The sequence below is a fragment of the Clytia hemisphaerica genome, unplaced genomic scaffold, assembly GCF_902728285.1.
Source record: "Clytia hemisphaerica strain Z4C2 unplaced genomic scaffold, Clytia hemisphaerica genome assembly, whole genome shotgun sequence".
Lineage (NCBI taxonomy): Eukaryota > Metazoa > Cnidaria > Hydrozoa > Leptothecata > Clytiidae > Clytia > Clytia hemisphaerica.
This window is the reverse complement of record NW_027103744.1, coordinates 1,323,051-1,337,941: the sequence shown is the minus strand read 5'-3', so window position 1 is coordinate 1,337,941 and position 14,891 is coordinate 1,323,051. Positions and strand designations below refer to the sequence as shown.

Below are 14,891 nucleotides of genomic sequence, written 5' to 3'. Positions count from 1 at the left end.
TTCTATTGATTTAAAGGTTCAATTCAGCATGGGTGAGAATATGTAAAATCATAGTCATATGAAAGAAACACTAGTCTGGAAACGAACAATAGCGCTATTGTTTTCCGGCCCGCGAACTCTTTCAATTTGAATTTATTAGTGCCCAGGCCGTGCGAGTGGGATAGAAAATTTCAAAATGGCGGACTTCAGTGGAAGTTGTGTGATGTTTTGAAGTAAAATTGGCATATATTGATCAAAATGACTGGAGGAAACTGTTCTATTGTTGGATGTACTACATCCAGAAACAAAAACAAGAAAAATGGCAACGAAAAAGATATTCCTATTATGAGAATACCAAGTGGAAAGAAACATGGACAGGAGAAATGGAGGAAAGATATGTTAAACATCATAACGAAAGATAGAGTTGTTGATGCAAGGTTTCAAGCAATGATTGAAAAAAATAATGTCTTCATTTGTGGACTGCATTTCAGAGAAGAAGATTTATATCACTGTAAGTGTACCATTGCTTCACTGTACTGTTTTTATTTTCACTTGTTACTTTTATTTTCACTACGACAAAAACATTTCTGTATTTTTGCACTGCCTGTGTTTGGTAGATTGCTGTCTCAAAGTTTAAGTGATACTTCCTCCCACTCTCCTGAAAGGAAAATTGCATTTTAATCAGTTCCTGTTGATTAAGAGGCTTACTTGGAAGTGGAAGTGTAATGGCTTATTTTATTTGTTAATGCAAGCCATTTGTAATGTGGATGACTTTGTTTGCTAAGAGCATTAAAATTCAGTGGCGGTTGTGACTTTCTAACTGATCATTAGACCATATAAAAGTTCTTCTGAACTGAAGGCCACGAAACTTAGTTTTTTCTCTATTTTTATTGTTCACATGTGCGAAACACTGTTATTCGTGAAAATTGTTTGCCAACATTGAATCTACCTTCCAAAATTGGAAGGAAAACATCGGTTGTGGAACGATCTATGTCTTCAATAGACAAACGAGCAGAATATCAAGAAGCACTGGACTCAATTCCAGTACCTCAACCAGCACCCTGCTACAGTGGACTTGACGAATTCAAAATACGTGTTGGAAAGTTGAAACTTGATTCCAATTGGCAGATGCGCGAAAGCAATGATTATGTTGCGAAGCTACAAAGATTCAAAGTACATTATTCCAAAGTACCAAATATTTATTCAAGATGATTTAACATACAAGATCAGATGTTATGGCTGGTTACTACCAAGCCAAAATCCCATACATGATGCTTGTGGATCCTTCAAAAATATGACTTTCAGTAAATTCATCTTACTTCTCAAGGAATTCAATCTTTGTGAAGGTAAGCTGTACAATTGTACAATTTAATAAAGTCTGTCCAGATATAATTGGCAGTGGAAACAAGAATGCCTGTAACTTTTGATAGTCAAATATAATTATGGAAATTTCTTTTGCTTGTTTTAGAGAATTAAAAGCACTATATTTGAATGTATTTTTGGTTGAAAAATTCGCGATTTTTAGCGGTTTAATTTGCGATTGCAAAAATTGAGCTTTTTTTCTACTTATGCTATAACGGTCATTTTTACACCAGTGGTAGTTCAACCTTAGCTTAAGAAGTTTGTTAAATTTCAAGGCGAACAGAAAAGTCCTTTGGGAGATATGGGACCCGAAATACCCCTTGGTAGCACTTTTCAGTGAAATATCAAATCTCCAACTTATTACTGAAAACGGGGGTTATGTTATATTTTTTGAACAGTGCAACTAAAAGTTGGAAAGTGTTAAGTGTTGGTGCATTGGTATTATTGGTATCATTGATTATTTCAAAACAAAGTGAAATCACAGTGTAATTGTTTTTATTGAAAAGATAAGCATGAACTTATATTGCCTTTGTTATTTTTAAGTCTAAAGAACTTTGCTAATTCCCAAAACACTAAACACAGTTTGGCTATGAGGTCATTAAAGAGATCGTGTATTGATGTGTTATGATCGAAAAACTCTTTTATCAATCATATCACTACCCCCGTTTTTAGTAATAAGTTGGAGATTTGATATTTCACTGAAAAGTGCTACCAAGGGGTATTTCGGGTCCCATATCTTCCGAAGGACTTTTCTGTTTGCCTTGAAATTTAACAAACTTCTTAATCTAAGGTTGAACTACCACTGGTGTAAAAATGACCGTTATAGCATAAGTAGAAAAAAAGCTCAATTTTTACAATCGCAAATTTAACCGATAAAAATCGCGAATTTTTCAACCGAAAATACATTTAAATATAGCGCTTTTGATTCTCTGAAACAAGCAAAAGAAATTTCCATAATTATATTTGACTATCAAAAGTTACAGGCATTTTTGTTTCCACTGCCAATTATATTTGGACAGACTTTAATTGCTAGCGAAAGTAGTCAATACTAAAGGATTTTATTGCCTATCTTTCAATATGGCTGCAGCATTATCCGAAAGGTCTATTGTATGGAATTGGTTAGGGTTTGGGGATATTGGCATATTTTAATTTGTATCCATACTGTGCTTAATCACCTATTGTTTTATGTCTATTCTTGAATGGCAAACAAAAGCTAGAAAATGAAATATGTTTAAAATATCTTTTTCATCCAGTTATCAATTTGTTTTTCATATACCTTTGTCAATAAGGAGGATATGTTGAATAATTATATTTGTCTATATATGCATTCTACGCATAATTTCAGCATCATATATGTTTTCATAATCATGAATGGATGTATCAATGTTTTCCTACTGGACTCAATATTTATTCAACATGTCATCCTTACTGAAAGGTCTATTTAGTGCTAAGGTGCCATGATTAGTGAGGTTTTTTTTTTTAGACTAATACCTGCTCAATTATCTTTTAGGACTGAACCTTGTTGAATTCAGACAAGCCGTTGATTTACAACATCACATGATTTCCAAGAACTTTACATTCCCTATTGACACCATTTCTGGTCCCCTCTTCCAGTCAGAATATCTTCGTGCTTCATGCTGCCCATTATTGATCAAATCTGGAAAATGCACTAATTGTCAGAGCAAGGAAATTTGATTGCGTTCACAACATAATGCTAAACGAAAATTAGCAATGGAACCTGTGAAGCCCAATGCACCGTTATCTATGACATCGCCTGAACGGTTACAAGCAACAGTACAAGAGCAACGACAAATCAACAAACTTCTTGAACAAAAAAATGTTGAGCTCAGTGAAAAGCTCAAAACTGCCTTGGAGAAAGATTCAGTTACTATTGATGATGAAATTGGTCAAGATTTTGTTGATATCTTTAAAGGTGAGGAAAATGAACTGTAGATATGATTTGCCTACTAAAAATATTGATACATGCCAAGTTTCCCTTTATTAAAAATCTTTCTTGATGGTATATAAGACTAGTTAGAAATGAGAGAATAAATAACTTTTAAAATCTTTTTTTTACTTTACTATCAGGTATTCCGAAAGACAAAGTCCCTCCATTTTTGCGTTTGTTTTGGGAGGAGCAGCAACGATACTTGAGGACCAGTGACAATCGACAAATCCGCTACCATCCAGCTATTATCAAATATTGTCTCTCCATAGCAGCGAAGTCTTCATCCGCTTATGAACAGTTGAGGCTTGACTCGAAGGACGGTACTGGAATCTTACAGCTCCCAAGTCAAAGGACTCTACGGAGATATCGCAATGTTATAACGCCACAACAAGGATTCAATCCTGAAATTGTAAAGGATCTGACAGAAAGAACAAAGAACTTTTCAGAGTCAGAGCGTTATGATTCCATTTTGATTGATGAAATGAAAGTCCAAGAGGATCTTGTCTTTGACAAAAATTCAGGAAATCTTGTTGGATTTGTTGACTTTGGAGATGCAGTCATGAATGAAAGCATGCTGCTGAATGATGTGGACAAACTAGCAACACATGTTATGGTATTTATGGTTAAGAGTGTTAAAAACCCTCTATCCTACAGTTTTGCAAATTTTGCAACTGATGGAGCAGTGTGTTCAGAAATTTATGGTTTGTTTTGGAAAGCAGTTGAGATCTTGGAATTATCTTGCAACTTGAAAGTAGTTTCAACAGTTTCAGATGGAGCATCAACAAACAGAAAATTTGTGAAAATGCATAGCAATGTAAGACATGTTAATTTACTTCCATTCTAAATCAAAATAAAAATATTGAGTTTTCAGACTCAATCTCAAGTCTCCAGACTGCCCCTGCCTCAGATTCTAGCTCAACTGAAGTTGATAACTACCCTTTCTTCAAAATTCATCACTTTAAAACAAATTTTTCTGATAGCTTCCGAATGGGGCGAAAACCTATGGTACGAATCTAGTTTTTAGAAACTTTCTTTCGGGAGACTTTTCAGGAGAGTGCTTCGATTCGATTTTTTTTTTTTCATTAAAATTAATTTCCATCTTATTTACAGGAAACATAAAAACAAATACCATCAACTTTCAGGACATCGGAAGAACAGAATCTGGTGGAAGTGGAAAACGGTAATTTCAAATCAATTGTAGTTTTCTTGTAGTACCCTAGGATAGGATTATAAAGGAAATATCCCAAGAAGATCAGGTCTTGGAATTTATAGAATTACATGTTTTTTTATAAGCATGCGAAAACAGGCTCAGAGATGCTTAGGTTGAGAGCTATAATAAGGCTGAAAAAATGCTTGAGTTATGCTTATATCCTAACATAAATTTTTCGAGGATGCTTACAAAAGATAGTGAATCAGGCACAAAATATGCTTAAATTTGCCTAGTTAGAACAAACGAGACTGGAGAAAGGGGGAAATTTGCTTTGAAATGGCTTCACAAAAAAACAAAGTAGCTGTAATGCTCAGCATATGCTTAATTTTTTCCCATATCTGAGCCTAGATATGCTTATAAGTGCAATGCTTATAAAAAAAAAACATGTAAACCAATAAATTTTTTTTAGAAAAAGACGATACATTATTTCCACCGAATTCAAATTCAGAAAACACCGTTTTGGTAAGTTTACATGATTCACCATATAATACTCAAGAATAGCACACTTAGACCCATAATCCCCAAAATCCTCTAAAGTCGAGAATTTTCTAGTCGCAAAATATTTTGACATTAAAGTACATTTTTCAGCAACGGGGAAAAAGTAAACTTAATTGTTCTATTTTATCAGGAAACTCTACAAAAAGATGTCGAGAGCATCAAAAAATCAATGGAAACACTCCAAAAAATCTATAACATTCGCCAACGACAACCTTTCAAAAATTTACAAAGAGATCATCGCACCGAATGGGCTTTCCCAATCTTGTCATGTAGAATTTGATTGACGCATGATTGACACGACCCCCGTCTTTTCTATGTTTGTTTACTACGATTTGATTGGCTCTCGCATCTTTTTCTCCGCGCGTGATTGGTCAAAAGAACAATTGAATGAATATTGCATCAGAATTTTTTTTCACGTGGGCAAAATGTGCGCGCCTTTTCATTTGGAAATTGGATCTTGACGAAGTACCATCAAATTATCGAAATGGAAAGTCGAAGAAGAAACAACATTCATTATGTTTCCTTCAACAATCGTTCGAGTGCTTCAGAGCATGAAATTATGATGGATCGTCGCAAAAAAAGAGGAAAAGACGTATTTAATGCTGAGCACATATTTGGAGAGAAAAAGGTCAGTGTTTTTCTTCTGACTATGAATTCTGTAGTGTTTCAAAAACTCTGTCTTAAATTGGCTCACACTACACTAATCAGACAGATGGGTGAAGATTTAAGGCATGACTCTGAGAACATAAATCTGCAATATTTGTGGGTTTTAAGGCAATTACCTAATGGAAACTATTCATAGAGTTCTGGAGGATGTATTTATTGACTTTTCTTGAATTCTTGCTAACTCTTGAGCCTTTTCCCTGATTATGTAGATTGGAAAGTCTTCTTATTATTTGGTGAAGTGGGCTGGTTGGGGAACTGAAGACTGCACTTGGGAGCCACGAGAAAATCTGCTGGATGATCGGCTACTGCAGTAAGTTAAGATATATACAGTTCTTTTGTTAATGTTGTCAAGTATACCTCAAACTGGGGTTGAAGCTTAATTGATTGGCTAGATTTTAGAATTTATTCTCTTAAGCTTTATTGAACTAATTCACAGTCTCTCAAACTTATCTTGTTAAAATTAGGTCTATTCTTTACAAGGAATTTAGTTCTATTTATTTATTTTATAGACTTTGGGAGAAACCAGAAGTAGACTTGAGGCAAGTTGAATTTTTTGTTGAACGTCTTCTCACTTGTTTTGAGGCTTCCCTAAAAGAACGGTTGAAGAGTGTAAAGCAGCTAGATTTTCCAGTTGCCATTTTCAGGTATCTTTTTAACGGGAGGGGGGAGGACATAGCAAGAGGATCAAAGTTACTTTACAGACATGACTTTGACCCTCACTGGTTTCCCAAAAATTGGCATTCAAGTCTCATAAACAAGAGAGGGACAAAAAGAGAGATAGTATTTCCTATCACTATCCGTTGCTTTCTGTCCAAGTCTCCAAAGCTTTATCAAACTTCTAGTACTGCTGGTGAGGTGAAAGACCGAAAGCAGCGTTTGTCTCAAAGGATTTCTGTCTCCATATTCAAGGATACTATAAATTTTTAATGTATGTAGATTCTTATGTAATGAAATATATATATACTGATCTTGCAAGTTTCTGCAGATCAAAGTCAAGAAAGTGCATGGGTTAGCTGAGAAGTTTTAAACAGATACAGTAGTGTACGAGAGGCTACTTGATTTGTTGTTTTACTGTAAAAATTGAGGTATATGATTGCTTTATATAATCAGTTCCTATTTACAATTTTATGTGGCTGAGAACCTTCCAAGATCATTCTTCTGTCCGATGGTAAGATCTCTTTTGTCTTTCAAACCCATTTTCTTGGAGCATTTGCAGTCTTTTCTCTACACCCAACAAATCAACACATGCATCTCTCCGATTTATTTTCGAGTGAAAAAATTTTCTGAATTCGTCATTCTTCTTCTCCACTCCTACAAATATAAAACAAGTGCAGTTTAAAACAAGTACAGTTTGAAATATTTCCAAGCCTGTAAGATAAGGTAGGTTGCATGTCAGTCAGGATAGCTTACAGTTAAAGTGGCGATGCTAGAAATTTTCTTACCTTGGCCAGAAAATATTCTCAAAGTTTTGTACTTTCTTAATATGTCTGGTATATGCTTCACCATTATGTGGATGTATGGGGTTACCGGGAACGACCAATCATAACCACAGCCATTCATCTTCTTTAATTTGTAAACCCATGCTATAGCCTATATAAAAATAAATCTCTTAGTTTTGCAGTCGCAGAATTTTCATTGTAATTTATTTAGCCTACTGTATACAAAATAAATCTCTTTTAGGTTTGCAGTCACAGAATTTTCATTGTAAACACACATTCAACGCAAATATTCAGTGGTAATGAATGGAAAAAGCCTACCTTCGATTCAAAGTCGTCGATCTCAGCGTCTGTCAATTCTGGCTTATTCATTGTTGTGTAAAGCTCTTCAAAAGCCTGGAATGGTAAGAAAATATGTTTAAGAATTTTGCATTATGGCATAATTTTTGTCACAACAAATTTAAGGAAACTGTAATTTAGAATGGTTTGGTGTTTACCTTCCACAACTGTCTCGTAGGACCAACTTGATTGTCTGGCAAAAATTCTTCAAAGTGGTCTGGTAACTTTGCCAACATGCGTTTCTTGTCATTACCCATCAATGAAGTCCACTCCCATTTGTTCTTCTTGTTTGTCCAAAATTTGAGCGAGATGCCTATCTTCTTCATTGCCGCAATCAGTTTTGAACGCATCTCTTCGTTTCCATTTTTCTAAAAATAATGAAACCGGTATGTTATAAGTGAAAACTACACTATCAACATCCCCACCCCCACAATACCCCAAAATTGAAGGAATGTCAAATCACTAACTTTTTCCGCTTTTCATTTAATACTTAAGTCTGTTCCAATAAAAAATGCCACACATTTCAACACATTGCTCTTGAAGGAGTAAATATATGAGTATCAACCACGAAAATTAGTTCTGTAAAATGCAATTTTAGTGGAAATTTTGTAAGATTTAAAAGCCTTTAAATTTAAAAATCTTTAACTATTATCTTGAATCCTTTGAGTGCAATGAATGAAAATGTGCTGACTGTCAATTTTTTTTGGGACAGACACTAGTCCAAACAAGCTATGAGTGACTTTTCATATTCTCATGTTTAACAGAGTGGCAAATACCTCGTCCAGATCAAAGATTGAGTGAAACATCCCGTCTTCCAATCTATCGGTCACGCGAAGCAGAAGATGGAGCTCATCCACACAATAATGCTCGATTGGCACATCTTTTAAAATTGGTTCTTCCTTGCATCCACGTTGCTTGGACCAATTTGCATTCATGGTTCGCTTTTTTCCAGAAAATGTTGGATCTTGTCTGAGAGAAAGGTTAGCAAAATTTATAATTTCAATCAATGTAAGCTTTATTTCCCTGTATTCAATTGTTTAGCGGTCTCTTTGAAAGTTTAGCAATTTTCATGTTTTTCAAAACCTCAAATTAATGATTTATGTCGGTTGTTTTTGAAAGATTACATATTATAAGCAAATTTATCACATCAATTTTAGGTTGTCATGCTCACCTCTTCTCCCTTGTAATGTCGCAATATATACACGCGTTGTCTGACGTTGCTTGCTTCATCCCAAGAATCATCAGGAGAAACTTCAGAAAAGGTAATAAAAACAATACAATTTTATCAATTCTCAGCTGTTTAAAAGTCAAGTTTTTTACCTTGAGAGATAAATGTATGGATGGCTTAGTAGTGTTGATCAAAAATTTCTAGAGCCTTTTTTTTGATGATGAAGGTTTTTGTTAGGCATTTGTTGATTTTCAAAATTGGTAAAGAAGAGAGAGCCTTGATAATTCCAAATACATGAGCAAGCACTAGATATCACTACACTTACTTTGTAGTCTCCACCAATTAACAATTCAACATCTAACTCTTTGCCACCAACCAAAATTTTAGGATTTTTAGCGATTTCGTCGACTTCTGATATTATGTCTTTGAAACATTCTTTTACGCACTCGTATGATTCACTGGCCATTCCAACTCCAATAGCATTGTTTCCTACATAGAAATGTAATCTTATCTTCAGATTGTACATTTGTGCATTCAGCTAATGCACAAATGTACAAAATTGCGTACAGCCACAATATTTACAGTTTTTCAGGCCAATTCTTATTATCTCTTTGAATCAGAGAATTGGTTTACTCACCAGAACTGAGTTCATTGTAAAATGAACCAGATTCCTCAATGATCGAGTAGGACAACACAACAAGGTTCGATTTTCGAGTCAGTTTAGTGCCATCACCACTGACTTTAAGCTGTGGTTAAAAAAAAGTATTGGTTTTAGCAAGAAATTAACCATTTTAGTCTCACAGGGTCAAGCCAAGAAGAAAAGAAGGCTTTACATTTTCTCAGAAAATAATGGAGCAATTTTTTAAAACTTTTCTCGGAAAACGAGTGCGACTTTCTTTTCTCAAAAACAAGTTTCCTTAGAAAAATTAAGGGATATCTTATCTGAGGGAAAGAAGGCAAGTTGTTTTCTTATAAAAAAAGAAATATTCTTTTCTGAGAAATGGAAGCAGATTTTTTTTTCTCAGAATAACAGAAGATCCATATAATGAGACTGACCATAATTTTCTTTTCAGCTTTTTTCACCCTTAGGTCGGTTTCTAATTGACCCATCAGTCTCATCTGAGCACCAATCGTTTCTCCAGGAGTCGGCTCAATATCGAAGCTCCCTGAAATGCGTTTTTGTGTCTTTTCCACCAAATGCGTTCTTGGGAGCCCAAAAGCAATTTGCGATAGCTCGTGATATGCTTTCACAGATACGGTATACCGATCGAGAACGTAAATTACAGCTTTTGCCCTTTCCATTTCAGTCATGTCACAGCCTGGAGAAGAAAATTTAAAACCATGTCAAGAGCGATATTCGGAACCTACCTGTTGCAAGCGCATCATTTGCTGCGAAAAAACTTCGGTTCCAGCCATCTACTTTCGCTTATACAAAAACTTTATTCGTTTTACCTGTCTTCCATTGAAATGACGACTCGCTGGATGGTTCTGTTGAAGATTGTTGCGAAGATTGTTGCGAGGATTCCGAAGATAGCTGTGAAGATTCCGAAGATCCTTGGGAAGATGAAGTACTCGACTCCGACCACAGAGATGAACCTAAATGATATATAATGTATATTATATAATTTTCTAGAGACACTAGATACTTTTTTCTTTGCATTAAAGCAAGTTGAAAATCCTTGGGAGTTGTAAATGTTTCTCCTGAAAACAATTTAGAAGAAGAACTGCCGAATTTCATGCCAACTAATTTACCTTTTTCGCAAGAAACTGTGACTTTAGTCGCCATTTTGGTTTTTAATTTGACTTGCGCTGTTGTAAAGCCGAACTTCTCCACGGATCTGGTCACGCTTTCCCTAAATAAAAGCATAATATTGCCGTTTCCCATATATATGTTATCATACTGCAGTTTTACCGATCCTGGCTACCTCTCGCAATTTTGACATATTATAAATCCAATTAATTTGAGTTTTTCTAGTGTAGCTACTCGACTATTGAAATTATATTTTATATGTGCATTTTTGTAATCAAGTATATAAACATTTTACCGGACTTGAGTGAGGCGTCGGTATTTTTGACGTTGTCCTAATTCTTCAAATGGTTTCGCTTGACGGGTGCTTTGTGTTGAGGGTTGACTCTAGAAAAAAAGTATTGTATAGTAAAACAAAAATAGTAAATATCATGTTAAAGAAATAGCTTACTCTCGGGTACCTAATTACCCCCCCCCCCTCCCCGCTTAATAATATTTGGAAAAATACTTTTCAAGTACTCTTAGGTGCCAAATAAATGGGGGGGGGGCGTTGGAAAAATTTTTCAAAATAGACTAAATGTAGGCTTTTTAGAATAAAACAAGGAACTTTACTTTTTGTAGCTGGGAATTTTTTCAAAAATTGATAAATGGGGGGTTCCTAATAAGGTCCGGGGGTGGTTAATAAAAAATCGAAAAATTAACAAGCGGGGACCGTTTATTTAACACCTAAGAGTACCTTCCTCTTGTCTTAATTCTTCTGTATTAGCTTCATTCTCCAATTTTTTCACCCAAGACAATTTAATTCACCACCCTCCCCCCCCGCGCTTATTTAGTTTTGAGATTTTTCTACCACCTCCCCCCCTCCCCTTATTCCAAGGTACCCGAGAGTAATAACAATATATATTTTAATACAAACTTTGGCGATGAAAAAAATTGTTATGACGAAGGAGGGGGAAGAAAATGAATGAAAAGAATAAATTCGTGTCGTACCTGAATTGTTGCAACAGTAGTGCGAAAACTGTGCCATTTTCCTTTAATTTCATACCGCTGTGTAGAACAGCATTTCTTCAGTTTTTGCTTGACCCTGTCGCCAGTCTTTTTGATTGATTTATGGGTTGATTCCTCATAAGAGCCATTCCAACCAGACTTTAACAGGAGGTCCTCTACATAGGTTTTAGCTCCTGCAAAACCTAGCTGGCTCAAATAAACAACTAGCTCTCCTTTCATTTCAAATGTATCTTCCGTATTGTTAATTTGCGAAGATGGAATGTATTTGAAAGAGCTTAAGAAAGACATTTTAATTTTGGCGTTCGTCGAAAATTTCTCCCTCCGATGAAAATCTCCAAGAAAAAAAATTGACGTCCTGTTTGTTTACTCAAACTCCTAAGAAACTGACATCGCATAATTTATGTCACTTCTTCTACAGGGAAATTCTGTATATTGTTCACAAAAAACCCCTATGATGTCATACATATTTGGAAAGCCCATTGTTTATACTTTTCGAATGTTTTGTCACTCTAATTATTCTATATGGCTAAAAACGGGTTTTCCCCTGACTTGTAAACAAACATTGAAGCTTTCGACGTAAAACATGCAACATTTTCAAAACGAAAATTCTGTAGAATGTTGACCATAAAGTATATTGTTATTATACATTTTTGAATAGCCCTAAGCCTGAACTTTCAGAAACGATTGTCACTATTAAAAGATAAAACTGCCATGATTCACTGTAAACCTTGGAACACGATAGAATTTCAGATTTTTGTTAAAAAAGTCAGTGAAGTTCAGAGGCTGTAGTAGTACACAAATCTTTGGAATAAAGAGTTCAAATAAAAACCAAATTGTAGACAAATTATTGTATTTTTCAGAAATATATATATTTCATAAATAAGAGTGATTATAAACACCTAAAAAAGTGATATTACAGTGGGTTAAATCGTTAAATATCACCCGCGCGCCATTTCTGACGTGATTTCGAACGTTTTACCCCCGTCTTTTTGACGTTTATGATTCGAACGTCAAAATTAGGAAACCCCATTCGGTGCGAGGTGAAAGAAATAAAAAATTTAATAATGGTTAAAAAACAAAAACAAAAAACAACATCACCAATAAAACCGAACAACAAACCCCATCAAAACCATTCCCAATCCGTATGCAGTGGTAGTGGTAGTCAGCAGCCAGTGGAGCCAATGGCTAATGTAGATATCCTGGTAGAATGTCGTGATGATGTAGAAAGTCAAACCCCACCTCTTGATATTGATATTAATTTGAGCCCATTACTGTCACCAGACATATCAATTTTCTCAGATAATCAAAATAATGAAAATGAAAATCTACAAATCGAAGATGAAAGCCCTCTCCCACCTGCGAAAAAAAGAAGAACAGCTAACCGGGCCCAAACATTTATCAAAAAAGAACTGGAGAGGGTCTTCACTGAGACTGATTTAGCATGCCATCGCTACACATATCAGTCGAGAAAATCGAACAAAGATGGCCAAAGGAAAATTTACCAACCCCTTTCTCCTACTCGCGTGAGTAGGATCGAGCAAAGGGCATCAAAGGCTCACCCTCATGATTATGAGAAGTTAAAACAACAAAAAGGTGGTGTGGCAGAGACATTCAATTCGAAATGTCGAAAAGTTTAAAAGAAAATTAATAACGATAACGAATAGATACTAAATCGCTACTCTCGGGTGCTTAATAAACGTACATGCATGTTTAACAATTTTGGCAAACATTTTTTACTCAATTTCAAGTTACCTACTACCTTATACTACCTTGCCGCAGGCGAAAACTTTGGTCTAAGAATAGTCACGAACAGCTAAAAAAGGCCTTTAAAAGGTCAAATGTAGTCACAAAAACTACAGACCTTCACACTCCATTGGAAAAACTTTGACCTTTTTGGTCAAATTTTATTTTTGGGGGGGGGGGGCGAGCATAAAGAATATGCTGAAAACCTTAAAATTCGCATCAATGTTCCAAATTACATTGTGGAAAATTATAAACAAAAACTGGATTCATCCAGCGAAAAACAAAAAAAGAAAAGAAAAACAAAAAAGAGAAAAGAAAACAAAAAAAGCACAGAGATGATCAAATCAATGCAAAAATCTCTTGATAAGGTGGAGTACTCTATCTAACTTTTGTCTCATAGACTTCTATAAGAATATTTCCAGGGTGAATTTGATACAAATATGGTGATTATTATTCTTGTAAAAAAACCTGTACTTCTTTTTGGTCAGCCCCGGTGACCCTTCAAATCGGTTCCACGATTTTTTTTCCAGCATCCGCAGCGCATTTGGACTTGTTTTTTAAATCCGATTTCGGATTATTTTCGGAAAACAAGTTATCGGTAAAACTTTGGCGCGAAAAATATTTTCTATTGGAAGAGAAAAGAAACATGTCACTTCATTTATTAAGATTTGCGCATAATATAAGAATAATAAAAGAACACTATATAAAAGAAGAAAGTAGTAAAAATGAAAATTTTTTGTTTATTCAATAAATTGAAAGAAGCTAATGCATTGTAAATAAATAGGGAGTATAAAAGAAAGTTTTTTATGATTGGTCGTTTGAGGCTTTCTTGTCTGGAGAGAGTTTTTGTGTGTAAGAAAGCAGAGAAATGAACGTCAAAGTGTGGAAACTTTTGATTGAGTTATCGAAACTGGACGGAATTTTCGACGCAGCTTCCTCAATATAAAATGCCCCTACTCATTCACATTATACTAGGGGCCTACTTGGTTCAACACGTAATTTAAATCAATCTGACAAATGTGACGAAAGCTGCAGTGAACAGTGAACATCGTTTAAGACATTCTAACGAACAAGTTTAAGACATTCTAACGAACAGATTTAGGTGAAATTTCCCGGGGGGTTTACTTAGGCAAAATGGATGCGAACCATAAGGGTACCTTTTTTCAGGCCTCAAAAGTCTCTCAGAGGGGTACAAATTCATAAGTTAGTCTCTAAATGGTCCCAAAATCACAAAAATCGAAAAATTTTCTCTAAAAAGGACACGATTTCCAGAAATTTTGACTGAAATTTGGTGAAAATCAAACCGAAATTTGGAAAAATCTACCAAAATTTTAGGAAAGTCTCTCAAAGGGTCCCAAAATCATCAAAATTTTGTCTCTCAAAGGGTCGATTTTCGGCTCGGACACCCGTCACCTCGTAAACCTAGTACCCCCCAGGTGAAATTCCAACATCATCTATATGTCCACTTTGGACAAATCCAACTTTGTGTTAAACATTTTTTCGTCTGAAGTTTCAGTCAAAATGAGCTTTTCAACCTCTTTGACTTGAACAACGAATTAGGTTTCTTGATTGTACTTCTTTCTATCGTTTTAAGCTTATTGGGCTGACCTTCCAGCGCAGCTGGTTTATTTCTATTAATTTATATTATTTATTTTCAGGCAAAAATCATTCTCGACAAGGAAAAGAAAAATCAAATGTTTATTATTTATTGTTATTGACTTCTGACTTACTTCTTCTTTTGCTTCTGAGTTATGTTCTTTTTACGATGCGTTTCACTTTTGTTTTCT

General features: G+C 35.0%; 1 protein-coding gene across 1 annotated transcript; it reads right to left on the bottom strand.

Moving 5' to 3' along the window:
• Positions 1-6,626: 6,626 nt before the first annotated feature.
• On the bottom strand, positions 6,627-11,669 carry LOC136805350 (uncharacterized). The gene is made up of 13 exons (XM_067061937.1): positions 11,344-11,669; positions 10,652-10,740; positions 10,359-10,459; positions 10,059-10,202; positions 9,663-9,925; positions 9,244-9,352; positions 8,932-9,095; positions 8,610-8,689; positions 8,215-8,407; positions 7,597-7,806; positions 7,421-7,495; positions 7,106-7,253; positions 6,627-6,974 (listed from the first exon to the last, which is right to left on the bottom strand). The coding sequence occupies exons 1-13, from the start codon at positions 11,647-11,649 to the stop codon at positions 6,814-6,816; spliced, it is 2,043 nt and encodes a 680-aa protein (XP_066918038.1). The 5' UTR covers positions 11,650-11,669; the 3' UTR covers positions 6,627-6,813.
• Between the last annotated feature and the right edge of the window lie 3,222 nt (positions 11,670-14,891).